This window comes from Thunnus thynnus, chromosome 24 (genome assembly GCF_963924715.1).
Source record: "Thunnus thynnus chromosome 24, fThuThy2.1, whole genome shotgun sequence".
NCBI classification, from domain to species: Eukaryota; Metazoa; Chordata; class Actinopteri; order Scombriformes; family Scombridae; genus Thunnus; species Thunnus thynnus.
Genome location: NC_089540.1, coordinates 18,778,003 through 18,791,831, shown reverse-complemented (window position 1 = coordinate 18,791,831; position 13,829 = coordinate 18,778,003). Strand labels below are relative to the sequence as shown.

Genomic DNA, 13,829 nt, shown 5'->3' with positions numbered 1-13,829 from the left:
ACTCAAACCTCAAGGAGTCAGAAGTTTTCAAATCCTACATTTAAAGATCATTTGGCAACTTTGACTCTCTTTGTAATTTAAGCTACTTGAAAGCTCGTCCAGCTGCATGAATTTAATTTTTATCTGTGTCTCATCTGCAGAAACCGTACATATGTAAGATCCCCGGCTGTACCAAACGCTACACAGATCCAAGTTCTCTCAGGAAGCACGTGAAGACGGTCCACGGCCCGGAGGCCCACGTCACCAAGAAGCAGCGCAACGACCTGCCGCCCAGGCCGCCGGCGCCCAGGGAGAACGGCGAGAACGAGACGGGCAACAGAGAGAGAATCCAGAGGGAGGACAAGATATCAGACAGCAGCTCCCCCAGAGGCGTGGAGGACTACCTGCACGTCAAATCCATCAAGACGGAAAACTCTGTGGTGAGAGCGCTCAGAGATTAATTCCTTTCAAGACAACAAAAAGATTTTAAAGCGTTAAAGCAAACTGGTAAGAAATGAGGATTGAATTTATGTTTTACAGAAACAAAACGAACTTGTTTGCTAATAAATGATCAGATGTTTGTCTCTCTGATACTGAAGCAACAACAGGAACATGTCTTTAGTTTTACAAACAGATATAGTTTATAAAAAAGAATTTGACAGAAAGAAGCCAAAATACGTACACAAATCAAAAATATACTCAAAACCAACCTACTGTATATTTACAATTGTTAACTATATTAAATGACTGCAGCGACAGAGGGGAACACACTAAAATACATATATAAATAATGCTATTCACATGAAAATTGTTTTTAAAGGCTACTGGCAAACGTGTACATTTCTTCATACTAACTACTAACTGCAGCACTAACTTTCCTCTTTGTTAATAGAGAATTAAGAGTTCATATTAGTTTGGAGTCTTTGGTTGGTCCTGTAAATAACAGCATGCCTCTTTATTCTAACTTACTTCTTCATTTCTCTTCCTTTTCTGACTTTCCTTATGGACAGACCTTGCTAAGGTGAGCTCAGCTATAGCTTATTATGCCATCTTTCACATTTTTACACCATTTTTCACCATTTTACGCCATATTTCGCCATCAAATAAACATTAATTCCAAAATGAGATTCAGTAATCATTAATAAAAACAAGGGAGGAAATGCTACTTGAGGCTACTTGGATCTGGCAGCAATATAAAACCAAGCCTGTGCTCCTGATACACAGGTGGACAATTACTGTCCACAAAAAAAGTGAACGAGTCCCCGTCCCAGAAAATTCAAGGCACACTCCTTCATTCAAGGAATAAAAGCCTTTCTTATTCTTGCCAATTGATTAAAAACAAGGAAACCGTGTATTGACAGCACACAGAAAGGAGGACAGGTGTTTAATTGAAGCAGTGTGCCTTTGTTTTTGGGGAGAATTCTTTACTTTCTTGTGTCCAACATAAGAAAATTACCATCAGACAAAACAGACACCTTCTGTCAGGGACAATACAGGGGCTACTCGCCAATCTGACACCTTTGCATAAAATAAATTCAGTTTCCAAACCATCACAGGATGAAATCACCATTACTTTGTAGGCGTCATTTATTGTTCACAATAGAGATGCTGTTGATGTACAGTTTTCATTTATATTATTTTTTGAGTTTGCTTATTTGTTTTTCTAATAACCCTCCTCATTGATCTTTTTTTGAGGGGAAATAAAAGGTGATGATGGTTTAGAGCTAATGAACATAATTATTCCTGTTATTCTGTCACATGAAGTTATTACACTGGCTGCATGTCATCCATGAAACCATGTACGTCACTGTTCCTTAACACAGGCAGTGTAAACCTACAGTGGAGACCTATCAAACACCCGTCAGAGCGCCTGAATGTGATAAAAGCCACTCCAGGATTAATATTCAAACACTGGGAATTGGTTTGGCGCTCTGTGCAAACAGAGCCAACTATCAAGCTGTGATCAAGACGGCTTTTTAGCACTGAATATATTAAAGTCTGCGAGGAATCAGAGGCAGGGCAGGGTTGATTCAGAGAGATGTATAACCATTATTGTCCTTAGGAAAGAGTAAAAGGTACATTACTCATAGTGTTAAACCATATATAACAAAATGAGTCCCATTTATACCTGCCTGATATCAAACCTTTGAGTCCTGAGGTAAAATAACATTTTTAGAACAAAAGTCCTTTCTAAAATGAATAAAATAAATGTAAACTTTTATGTCTTTATCTCTATTGTTACTATAATGTTAACCTTAAGAATACACGTGCCCATTTACACATGATAAAACTAAGAAAGAACAAAGTAAAGAAGCAAATTAAAGTTTTAAAGGTGAGTTAAAAAAACCTGAAGTCTGTTATAATATAACATAAAACTGTGACAAGAAAAGCTTCATACCTACCTAACTGTTCAAAAAGACTCCATCCTCAGAGTTCAGTTTTTGCAGAAAGGAAACGTGATCACATCTCGTGATGATTGGCCCGGCGTTCTGGCTCAGACTCAAGCAGCCTTTCATCCTGCCCATTTCTAATTCACAGACAGACTAAGACAGTCTGTAATCTGTGGTGCACCCCCACCTCTTCACCCCCATCCCAGAAAACACTCATTATTTACAATTAAGCTGGGGGAGGATAAAAGACTCAATGATTCACTGTTCTTCGTGCCATGTTAACCACTGTTCCACTTTTGTTCTGGTAAAGAAAAACAGTTTTCAGGACAAAAAGTCATGGCTTTTCTTCTTCTCTCATGCTCTTTTTATCTTTCTTCCTTCTCTTTCTGTATCCTCTTACTCTTTTTCTCTCCACCATTCATCCATCTATCCCTCTTTCTAGATGTATCAGTCCAGCCCTGGCGGTCAGTCATCATGTAGCAGCGAACCATCACCACTTGGCAGTGCCACCAACAATGACAGTGGAGTAGAAATGGCGGCGCACAGCGGGGGAAGCCTGGGGGACCTCAGCACCCTGGACGACCTGCCCTTCGTGGAGTCCTTTGGCTTCGAAGATTCCCGCGGTGGGGTCGCAGCAGTGGGTCTCCACTTCCGGAAGCAGCTAAGCACCTGCCAGCGCCTGGAGCATCTGAAGAAGGAGAAGCTGAAGACAGTGAGGGACTCGTGTCGGTGGGCCACAAACCCAACACCCCTGGCCCTCGGCACCAAGCTGCCACCCATACCAGCAAGCGGTGAGTCCTTCAGAAGCTTCTGTAATTGATTTTATTTTGGCCACTGGTCCACTTCCTTCACTAGCTAAAGAGAGATATTTTTCTCAGGAGTTGATGGAGTCCAAACCGGAGCTAAAAGGAGGTTATTGTCTTTATCCAATATTCACTCTCCCTTTAGCTCTAGTGTGGTCACCAACTACTGAGAAAAATATCTGTCTCTTTAGTTGCTAAATGTTCCACCTTCTTCACCTGGAAGTCGCTAACTTTGTCTTTCTGCTGTTTGGTGCTGGGGAGGTAGTGTACAGAGGGCTAATCAGAGATTGAAACACACTGTAAATGAGCTGTAAAACAGAAACTGGGTGCTAAAAGAGACTAAAAATCTATGGAGTTGCTGGGTTGGTGAGAATTCAAATGTCCAACATTTCAATCTGTTTGTTCTCAGGGTCCCTCCTGGAGAGTCCAAGTATGGGTGGTGGTCCTGTGTCCTTCCCTGGTTCCGGCTTTGGTGATCTGAGCTCCGGTAAGACAACTCTGCTGGGAAGTCTTTCAGAGCGCCGTGACAGCACCTCCAGCACCCTGAGCTCAGTTTACACCCTCAGCCGCCGCTCCTCGGGCATCTCCCCCTGCTCCTCAAGCCGGCGCTCCAGTCAGGCCTCACAGTTCGGTGCTAACCGCCCGAGCAATGTCAGCTCTGCCGACTCCTACGACCCCATCTCTGCCGACATCTCACGGCGCTCCAGTCAGGCCAGTCAGTGTGGGGGAAGCAGTGGAGGAGCAGGAGGGTACGGAGGAGGGAGCCTAACTAGCCCCCTCAGCCTGACCCCTGCCCAGCACTACCGCCTCAAAGCAAAATATGCTGCCGCCACTGGGGGCGCACCACCTACGCCTCTCCCATACATGGACAGGATGAGTCTGAAGACTCACCCAACGTTATATGGGGACCTCCAGGAATCCTCCACCACCACCAACGGGCTGTCCTCCAGGCAGTACAGCAGCTACACAACACGGAGCTTGATGCCCCATGAGGTCCCGTCAAACATCCCCCGCCGAGCGAGTGACCCTGTGAGACGGGTGGCCATAGATTCTCTCAGCCAGCCACAGATGCAACGCTACAGCAGCATGGGAAGACTGAGCGGAGGGATGCAGCCCCATCCGCCTCCTGCAGCAGATCGGCAACATTTATCTCAGCAAACCTGCCTGAGATCGGATGGTAGTCTCCTCCGCTACCCTTACAGCCTGCAACCGCCCAGCATATCGGAGAACGTCACCATGGAGACAATGACAAATGACATCCCAGAGGAAGACCTAATGCTGCCTGGTGACATGGTGCAGCACCTCAAAATTGAGAACGGAGACACAGCAAACAGAGTGTTGACTCATCAAGATTTCCAAGGAAACCCTCTCCAGCAGCAGTCATACTATCAGAGAAGGATGGCCATCGTGGATACCAACATGAACCCGCCCACTCTTTTAGACACATCTGGCATGAGTCCAGGGCAGCAACGGCAGATGTGTCCATCTTCACCGAGGGGCAGTAAGGCCAACTTATCTGTTCAGTGGAACAAAGACTCTCTGGGACTCGTGGATGTTGCTCAGCACCACTCCAAACTGCAGGCCAGAGGAAACCTGGCTGTCCTCCAGCAGAACCAGAACTTTGGATCTTTTCACAACAATCTCAGCTCCAACCAGCAGATGATTCAAAACCTTGCAAATACACAGCAGAGATGCAAACAGCCGAACACTGAACCAGGAGCAAACTGTTTCCAGCAGCAGAGATTCCAGCAGCCGTCGAATCTCAATGAAGCAATTAGCTCTCAGTACAGGTTCAAGGAAGGCATCAGTCCTTATGATAAAAACGGTAACACCACTTATCCACCTTGTAACAACACAGCAGCAGTCAATGGGGGTATGCTAAGCTGCAAACAGGAGCCAGTTGACATGCACTTTGCTGATGCTGGATTTCAGCCTGTGCAAATCAAAATTGAGGACTGTGAAGGATCAATCCTGATTTCAGATCAGCAGAACTGTAAAATGCCCTCCCAGAATCCTTTGCAAACTGGGAATCAGAGTCATCTCCAGCCAAGGCCTCCAACAGAACCTAAATCTTTAAACAGGCACCTTTCAAGGCCAAAGATTGCACCGCAAACAAGGCATCCAAGTTATGCTAACCCAGATGCTACTCCCAACTTATCCAATAGTGGAGTTATCGGACTTCATTGCGGCAACAACTCTGATGACAATGCCCTGTACTACACAGGGCAGATTCAAGTATTTGAGTCCAATGGGAACTTGGACCATCATGTGGTGGATGTACCTACTTTTGAAAATGATGGAGGATCTCCCAGTTCAGGTGCCAGCCAAGCACCCAGGACTGTAGACTCTAATGCAGTGCTGGAGCAGGCGCAGATAGACTTTGACAGCATGCTGGACGACGGGGATCACTCCAGCCTCATGTCGGGGACCCTGAGTCCAGGTCTGCTCCAGAGCTTGTCAAGGAGTTCCTCCCGCCTGACGACACCGAGGAACTCGGTCACATTGCCCTCGGTGCCAGCAGGTACGGGGAACATGGCGATCGGGGACATGAGCTCCTTGCTGTCTGCTCTGGCAGAAGAGAGCAAGTTCCTCAACTTGATGTCTTAGCCACATGTTACAGCAAACTGTTTCCTCTGACCGGAACATATTTGCAGAAGTTTTGAACTCCTGATGGGCAATAAACATTCAACCACAGACTTAAAATTGAAGTGATTTGAAGAACCAGATGTGATTGTGTGCCAAAAAGCCTCTGCAGTGTTCGACTCATGTTTTCTTGTACAGTCTCATTGTGAATTATTTAAAATGGCAATTTTCTATGTTTTTGAAAAGCCATATTTTTTTGTTTTTTTGCCTTAGGTAGAAAATATGACGTAAACAACAGAATTATTTCAGTTGTTGTACAGGTCTGCAGTAAGATCAGTTTACTAAGTGCCTGGCCCAGCCACAACATATGCATGTTGTGCATATGATTAAATTTAAAATGTGTAAATGCAACCAGGTAATGATTTCATACCTACATGTTTGGAATGTACCATCATCACCGACTTGTTTGGAAAGTTTTACACTGTAAAGTACTTGAGCTCAACTTTAATTCATATCAAGTTGCTCATTTCTGCTAGAGGAGAAACCATCATCACAACATTTCAAGTTTACAGTCACTGTCCTCAGCGGGCCATTATTTGATTGCTGCATTGCTGCTGAGATTAACTGTGACATCCCAGTGTCAGACATCAGAGACTTGACTTGCATTGATGAATCTGTTGTTGCTCTTGTGGCGAGAAGAGCAGAAGACTTCAGCGAATGGCTCTGAATATAGAACATCTAAAAGAGAGAATCAAGCTTTTGTTTTTTTTCTTTTGTACATTGTTGCACCAGTTTGTTGTGCTGGTTGTATGTAAATATCATTTGTACATTTTTAAGAAATACAATATTGACAATGATTTTTTTAAACAAATACTGTTTGTGTTGTCCTTCATACAGATGTTTGTCAGTTCCCTTTTGGCAGGGCAACAGTGCTTGTCGAGTCATTCTTGATCTGTCACAGTTGATTTACGTTTGGTTAGGTTTAGGCTCTACTTCATTAAAGTTAGGGAATGATTGACAAACTGAGGACTCCCGTATCAAAGTCAAACGCTTTGTTGACCCTCCATCTGCCCTGACCTCCAAACACTTTCACCTTTGCTACTGAGTTAGTGATAACTCACATGGCTGCTTAAAGGTTTTGGCTGTGAAATGTTTTACGTTATGTCGTATTTAGGCGTTTATCTTGGGAATAAAAGGACACACGAGAGTTGTATTGACCTAACAGTGAGTTAAAAGGCGACTTAGTTAGAACTTAACCTGCAAACAAAGGGACAAAAGTTAAATTAAATGATAAAAAACACATCCTTGCTCTCATACAATTAAACATGCTGTCATCTCCTGCTTCTTGTTGTATGGGAGTAAATATTATTATTCATCAGTCCGTCCCCTGATCGCCTCCTGTAGAGGGAGGAGTGTCGATCCCTTTAATAATTCAACAACAAAACTTTTGTCTTTGAAGCCACGTTCCTGCACCCTTTGCCGACAATGCACTTTCCTCAATCCTTTCTTGTTGAATGTCAAGTCTGAGGCGCCACACATTCTTAAGACGTTGCACGACCTCTTTCAAGGCTGCTTTGAAATAACTTCCCCTGACCTCGTCTTACCTCGCCGGGCGAGAGCAGGCTTGACATAATGTAAATTCTCACTTGGAAGCTGATGAAAAAGGACGCTAACAGGAGGGGAAAAGGCTAGACGCGTGCAGAGCGGCTGCTGCTGCTGCAGTTAGCCCGTGTGTACTTCAATATTAGCTCTGACAGAGCGGCCCAGAGGACGCAGCTACTGAAACCACATAAAACAAAGCAGCTGAGAGGAGCGAGAGGTTCTGGGGACGCGGTGCTGAGCGTTAGCGAGAGGAACAAATGATTTTAGTCTGTCAGTGAATTCAGCTGAGGATACGTTTGATCTGGAGTTTGTGATTGCTTTTGCCACTGGAATTCCTTATTCTCTCAGAGATGTGAAGTGGGAGAGAAAATAGCCCCGGGCTGTGAAATCCAACCAGGCCCCCGAACAAGAGGTGGAGATAAGACTTGCAAAGATCAGGCATTACCAGCACCTTCATTTATTGATGGAGATAACCGAGTGAGAAAGATGAAAGAGAGCTCTGCCAATAAATTCATGGTTTATAAATGTAACTTAGTTATGAAAGAACAGTTTTCAGTCATGGAAATGTGCACACACATGGGATGATTTTGGAGGAACACTACTTTTTTTCACTTGGAAACAACTTAATTCCTAGTATGGGCAGGAACTGTGGAGTAAATTTATTATTAGTTATTAAGCTTAAATCCTAACTTGTTATTTATTTATTTATAACAAGCAAACAGAGCAGAAGTCAGATGATGATTAGTTTGAAGAGGGCGATGGCTTAAGCTTCTTCATTTTTTTTATTTTTACAAAATCATAGACAATGAACTCTATTTTACACACTAAGCTTCTGTGTCACAAAGGTCTGTATTGTGTCCATTTGTGCAGGACTGATTTTACGGTTGAGTATCTGTGTTTCACATCATAAAATGGCAGATTGCAACTCTGCTTGCCTTTTTTCATTAAATACATATATGACATTTATCAGAATCTACTTGTTACTGCTGGGAACTGAAACATTTATTCAACTTACCTGCTCCTGAAGAAGTCCGTGAAACCACCTCCTTAAACCGCGACGGCCTGTATATGAAATAAACAGAGATAAAGAGATCGATCAGAAACATTTAAAGCAAATGTATGTATTTCCCAGATTTTTTACAGTATTTTCCCCACTTTCCAGTAGTTTCAGTTCATTCCAGTGTGTTATGATACTACACTTGATAATTCACCATAGAAAAACTAATGCTGACATTGTTTTTGGTAAAGTTATTATTATTGTGATGTGGTAAAGCAGATGAAGAGTACTGTGATAGTCTGAGAAAGACAACCAATGAGGAAGCATGAACGTCAATAAGAATGATTAAATCTGCAGTCGTTGAATGTCTGAGCTTCACTTAAACACACCATAACCTCGTCTACATGTGATTTGTGAACTTCGTTGACAGAAAATCCATAAATTTACACCCAAAAATAAACCAGAAATTAATCTGTAACTTCTATAAAAGTGTAAGCAAAATCAAAACTCAAAAAAAGAATGACTAGAGCGCGACTCGATCTCCAATCAGCGCGTTATGTTGGCAGAGTGTTTCAACCTGGACTCATCGCAGGGCAGTAAACAGGCCTGTCTGTGGAGAGTTTAAAGGGCTTCGGAGGAATGTGTTTTACAGCGAGCGCTGCATTCTCCGGCGTCTCTCGGGGCTCCGAGTTAGAGAGCCTCTTTATGAGCGACAAGCTTCTCAAAACACTCAGACGAACCTCGATGCAGCTGCCTGCAGACACACACACACACACACACACACACATCTACAGTACACAATCACCAAGAGTTTAATCTTGACATGATTTGTTTTGACATGATTTGTTTTTAGAAAATTAAACTGAATGCAAAAGGATTTGTTAAGGTGGACTTTTTTTTTTTTTGCAGCACATTAAAGTTGACTTTAATGTTCCCGTCCACCTTAAAAGGCCTGCGGCTGATTGGCTGAGCAGCAGGAGCGAGACAGGAAGTAGCCGAGGCTGGACAATCCATCACTGAGTGGAGGTGGAAGAGAAAAAAAACACTCCTCAAAAGGAGACATCCACCAACACCAAATACTCAATTTTACATTCGATTTTAGCTTTTTTTCCAGAGCTTTCAGCCACACCTGACAGTCTTCCTCAGCTGTTCCCATCATGATGCCATCAATTCTCATCAATGGAGGGTTTCTCTGTGATAAATGAGAAGACTCCACATGCTGAGGAAGGGTGAGAGACGTGGATAAAAGCTCTAGAAACAAAAGTTAGTAAGTTGACCTTGAGTTGAGGTTAAGAATGAACTTGATTTTAGTGCCACCACCAACCGCCACAAGAGTCACCGAGGTTCAGCGCTCTGTGCGGTCGGACGCCGTCTCACCATGGCTCAAAACGGTCGCCGTGACGATGTATAGAAACTGACAACCGGGCCAACATGGACGCTACGAGTCCAATTAAAGTTCTGACAATCAAACCGGGCAGACGCGCTCTGACGTGAAGGAGACTCGGGGCTTTCTGCTTTTGACCTCCAGCAACCCCTCCTTCCTTCCTTCCTCCTGATGACACCACATCACATTATCACTCACAGCTCTGCATTATGGCGTTATTACTACAAATGTGACAGTCTAACAAGGCCGGATCCCGCCCCCCGTCCCCCCCGTCCCCCCCCTCCCCGTCCCTCCTCCGGCTCCCAGTGTCAGTGCAGATGATGGATAGCGCTCCGCAGTCACCGACGCCTCATTCATTTCTATTAGACTAATATGTAAATTCGGCCTCTGCCTCCTGAAGCTGGATATTCATTTATGAATCAATTTCAGAAGCTTGTGGTCAAACTGTCTTTCCTTATTTGTATCTGCCTACAGATGATCCCACGTCACAAAACAGTCCTGGATATGAGTCAGCTACAAGAAATAAAGCATCTATTCACACTTAAACACACACAGAGTGAACACTAAGAGTTGGAGAATAAAATACTTATTATACCTGAACAGAAGGAGCCACATTAGAGTCACAGAAGTCCTCCAAACACTCCAACACACCAAAAACAAGTTGCTAAAAGTTTTTAAATATTTGGGTTTTATTTATTCAGTTAGCCGTTCAGATTTATTCCTGTGACTTTTAAATGTATTACTTAAATGAAGTAGTTATTTCAAGGATATTCATGGAAAAATAATCTTTTTCTCTATTTCCTCTCCAATTAGGACCAGATTACATACATGGATCTAATATTTTATTTAAATCTGGTGCAGACATTTTGAAGCCATTAACTATTCATTTTTGTTGCCTTAAAAGGAGTCAGACTGAAATATACACACCATGTACTTAAATTACCAGAAAAAACACTGAGGTTATGACCTCAGCGTGCAATCATAATAATATTTTCTAGTTTTCCTTGATGCAGATTAACGGAGTCACTTGTTCAACATACAGAAGCTTGTGAAATGTTCCGGTGTCTTAACATAAAACTTTTCCAGGATTTATATTATCTGGAGCACCTTGCAGTTGCAGAAATGTAGACGTTTTTTTTTTGCATGGGTGGCCCCTGTGGGACAAATGTATTATTAAGGCTCAGCTCGGCTCATTTCAATAGGGCCACCTCCCTGCCGACAGCGAGCGCCGGGGCCCCGTGTCAACGCCTGCTTAATATTAACTAAGGCCCTCTGAATAATCTTCATCGTCCGAGGTCAGCGCTGCAATAAAAGTCTTAGAGGACAAAAACACTGGTATGGTCCTTTAACAAGACTTTTAGTACAGAGCTTTAAATTTTAACAGACAAAGAGGGAAAAAAGGCAGCAGAACCAGCCAGCGGTGTGAGGTAATTTCACTGGTTTTTTAGGCTGTTTTGCATTTTCCTGAATGAAAAGACTCACTGACTTGCCCGAGCAGAGGATTGTCTGGGAATGTTGGCAGAAAATTGTTCAAAAAAAGCGCCCCAGTTTTCTCAGAGGTGAGTTGTTTCTGAGAGGATTAGGGTCTGTGCAGACAGTTTTCCTCAGGATATTCAGTCTGAAAATTGGTGAGAGATTAAAGAAAAGATTATGATATCACTTCCAGATATTTCCAGCAGCTCCAGTGGAGCTGGATCTGACAAAGGAACATCAGTCTGTCTTTGAAGCTGCAGTACATAAAACTCCTGGCGTCTTATTTATTTACTCATCTTTGCGTTGAAGGCTAACATTTTCCAGTTTTATGAATCCAGTCAAAACATGGATTAACCATTCTTCTTATGATCAATTCATCGCCATTTTGGTTCTTGGTTTATTGAATTGTGTCTCCTTAAATGATTTTTACACACTACTGGATGGTTTTATTAAATACATTTTTGACAGAGACGTAATCGCCGCCTGGATCGTCTTCACAGGCCGCGTTTTTGTCAGTCTATGAAGGTCAACGATGCACAGACATCACGGGGAACGTTGGGAACTCAAAACTTACGGTTTTCACATCAGAGACCCATGTGTGGTCAAGATTCAGTCTACAAAAACACTTAATATTTAACCAAAACCACAATCTCCCCCCCCCGACCTTCACCACGTGTTTTGAGTTGCCTAAACAGAACCATAAAATGTAAATCATGTTTTTAGTGGCCACGACTGGATTTCATAATAAAATAACAAATAAAATATGTCGTCAGTGGACGTTCAAATGTTTCCTCGTTATGTTGATGAGAAACGTAATCTTCTGTAAACTGTGTCTGGTGTCGCAAAGAATGTCGTTTTTAGGAGTCGAGACCGAAAAAAATGTTCTGTACTCTTTAATTTTTATGCACCACATATCTGGAAAACTTCATATCTGGCTCTGAACTGTAGCTGCACTATAATTTTTATTCTCCTGTTTGACCCGTTTTAATAAATAATTTTAGTTTACTCCTTTTTAAGTCCTTTTTTTATTGCATTGTTTCTTTTCTTAATGCTTTTTATGTTTTATGTCGTTGAAAGGAGCCATACAAAGATATGAACCACGTTAAAACTGAGATTTCCCTTCATTTTACATCACATATGGGTGAATATTTTATCTATGGTCATCAAGGCAGAAGCGTGCGTCAGAGGATGAAGCTGCTCTGTTGTTCTGGTATCAATAAAAATCATATCTACACCTTCCTTTCTGCACGACGTACCGAGAAAACGACGCACCTTAAAAAGAGCAGCAGCAGATCATCTCTGCAGTTTGCAACAGTCGGAAGGTTTGTTCAATGTTGTTGAGGAGGGGAGAGCTGGCCAATCAAGAGCGAGGCCTTCAGTGTCATGAACTAATACAGCATGCATATTCATGATATGTTCCTATGCAAAATAACATCTGTTTTCCAACAACATGCCATCTGTTTGGGGGACTTTGTGATATTAACGGCTCATCACAGTGTAGAAAAAACAAAAAAACAAAAAAGAAAACAACTAAACTGAGAGGTTTTAAAGCTCAATTGTGGTGGTCATTATCTGGGATATCTTATGCAAACAGAGCCTCTATCATTTACATGTAATCACACACACACACAGTTGATGCAGATTAATGGAGATATTCAGTTACACTTCAGGCAGAGCTGTGTGTTTTACTCAAGGACACTTTGAAACAGGAAGACAGGAATCAAATCACATTTATAAAGCGATTATCTGCAAACTTCTCGAGTGCAAACCGATCTGATCAATCCACAGACAAAACTTTATTGATGTTTTAGCCACACAAATGGTTCTCCTCTTTGTTCCAGACCGACTCCAGAATGACATATAGGAGCGTTTTCTAATCTGGCAACATCGTCCAAAACCGTCACTGTTAGAAAATAATGATGTTTTATGATGTGACAACACTGTGGTTCAGGTCTGGTTGGGTTCAGGGAAAGATGATGGTTTAGGTTTAAAATTGTCACTTTGTTGAGGTTAGAGGAAAAACATGTGTTGTGGGTTTAAGTTACTACTTCCTTAAAGTTAGGCCACCGTCGTCGTCATGGCTACAATAAACAAATGGACACACACACACGCATCAATGTGTTCTGGAGTCTGAGTGTTGCAGCTAGGAGGCGCTAAAGCATGAAACAAAACAATCACACTGAGCGGTTTGACGAAGCTCCAGCTAAAGATTTATCTCCTCTTCATTCAGACAGAAAATCACTGTGACTGTTTCAAAAGTCATACATCACATATTCTATGTTTTCTTTTTTTTTACTTTCCTCTCTGGTTAGCTTTAATGTGCCTGTAGGGTTTATTAGTCTGGGCTAAATGTTTCCTTTTGCATAGATTTGCATGCAGCAGGTTTACTACACTCTTCACCTTGTTATTCTAACTTTAACTTTGATTATCAGTCTCAAATTCTGATGAAACAAAGTTTTATGTGCTGAGTGATTGTTGATGTTGGTTATGATTTGGTATGTACAAATGTTTGGTGATATTAATGTTGAATACTTAACTAATTATCAGTTGACAAAAAGCAGATTTTTATTTAAGTGCAACTCAAATTTTTTTACTGTCACTTGACAGAAAGTTGAGCA

The 13,829-nt window shown here is 42.3% G+C and overlaps 2 protein-coding genes across 3 annotated transcripts in view; one reads left to right on the top strand and one right to left on the bottom strand.

The window, feature by feature from the left end:
* The window catches only part of LOC137177115 (zinc finger protein GLI2-like), a 102,451-nt gene extending 94,169 nt beyond the window's left edge, over positions 1 to 8,282 (top strand). The window contains exons 12-14 of the mRNA XM_067583239.1: positions 141 to 419; positions 2,812 to 3,160; positions 3,582 to 8,282. Coding sequence (XP_067439340.1) covers positions 141 to 419; positions 2,812 to 3,160; positions 3,582 to 5,779 — 2,826 coding nt within the window. The 3' untranslated portion in view covers positions 5,780 to 8,282. The remainder of the gene's footprint in view (positions 1 to 140; positions 420 to 2,811; positions 3,161 to 3,581) is intronic.
* The window catches only part of LOC137177114 (CLIP-associating protein 1-B-like), a 97,704-nt gene that overhangs the window by 11,009 nt on the left and 72,866 nt on the right, over positions 1 to 13,829 (bottom strand). Inside the window, exons 40-41 of one of the 2 annotated variants that reach the window (XM_067583233.1) lie at positions 8,373 to 8,419; positions 6,405 to 6,493 (exon numbers count right to left, since the gene is read on the bottom strand). In XM_067583233.1, the coding sequence (XP_067439334.1) occupies positions 8,405 to 8,419 (15 nt within the window). In that variant the 3' untranslated portion in view covers positions 6,405 to 6,493; positions 8,373 to 8,404. Of the gene's footprint in view, positions 1 to 6,404; positions 6,494 to 8,372; positions 8,420 to 13,829 lie in introns of those variants that run through there. The other variant, XM_067583232.1, reaches the window with a different exon arrangement.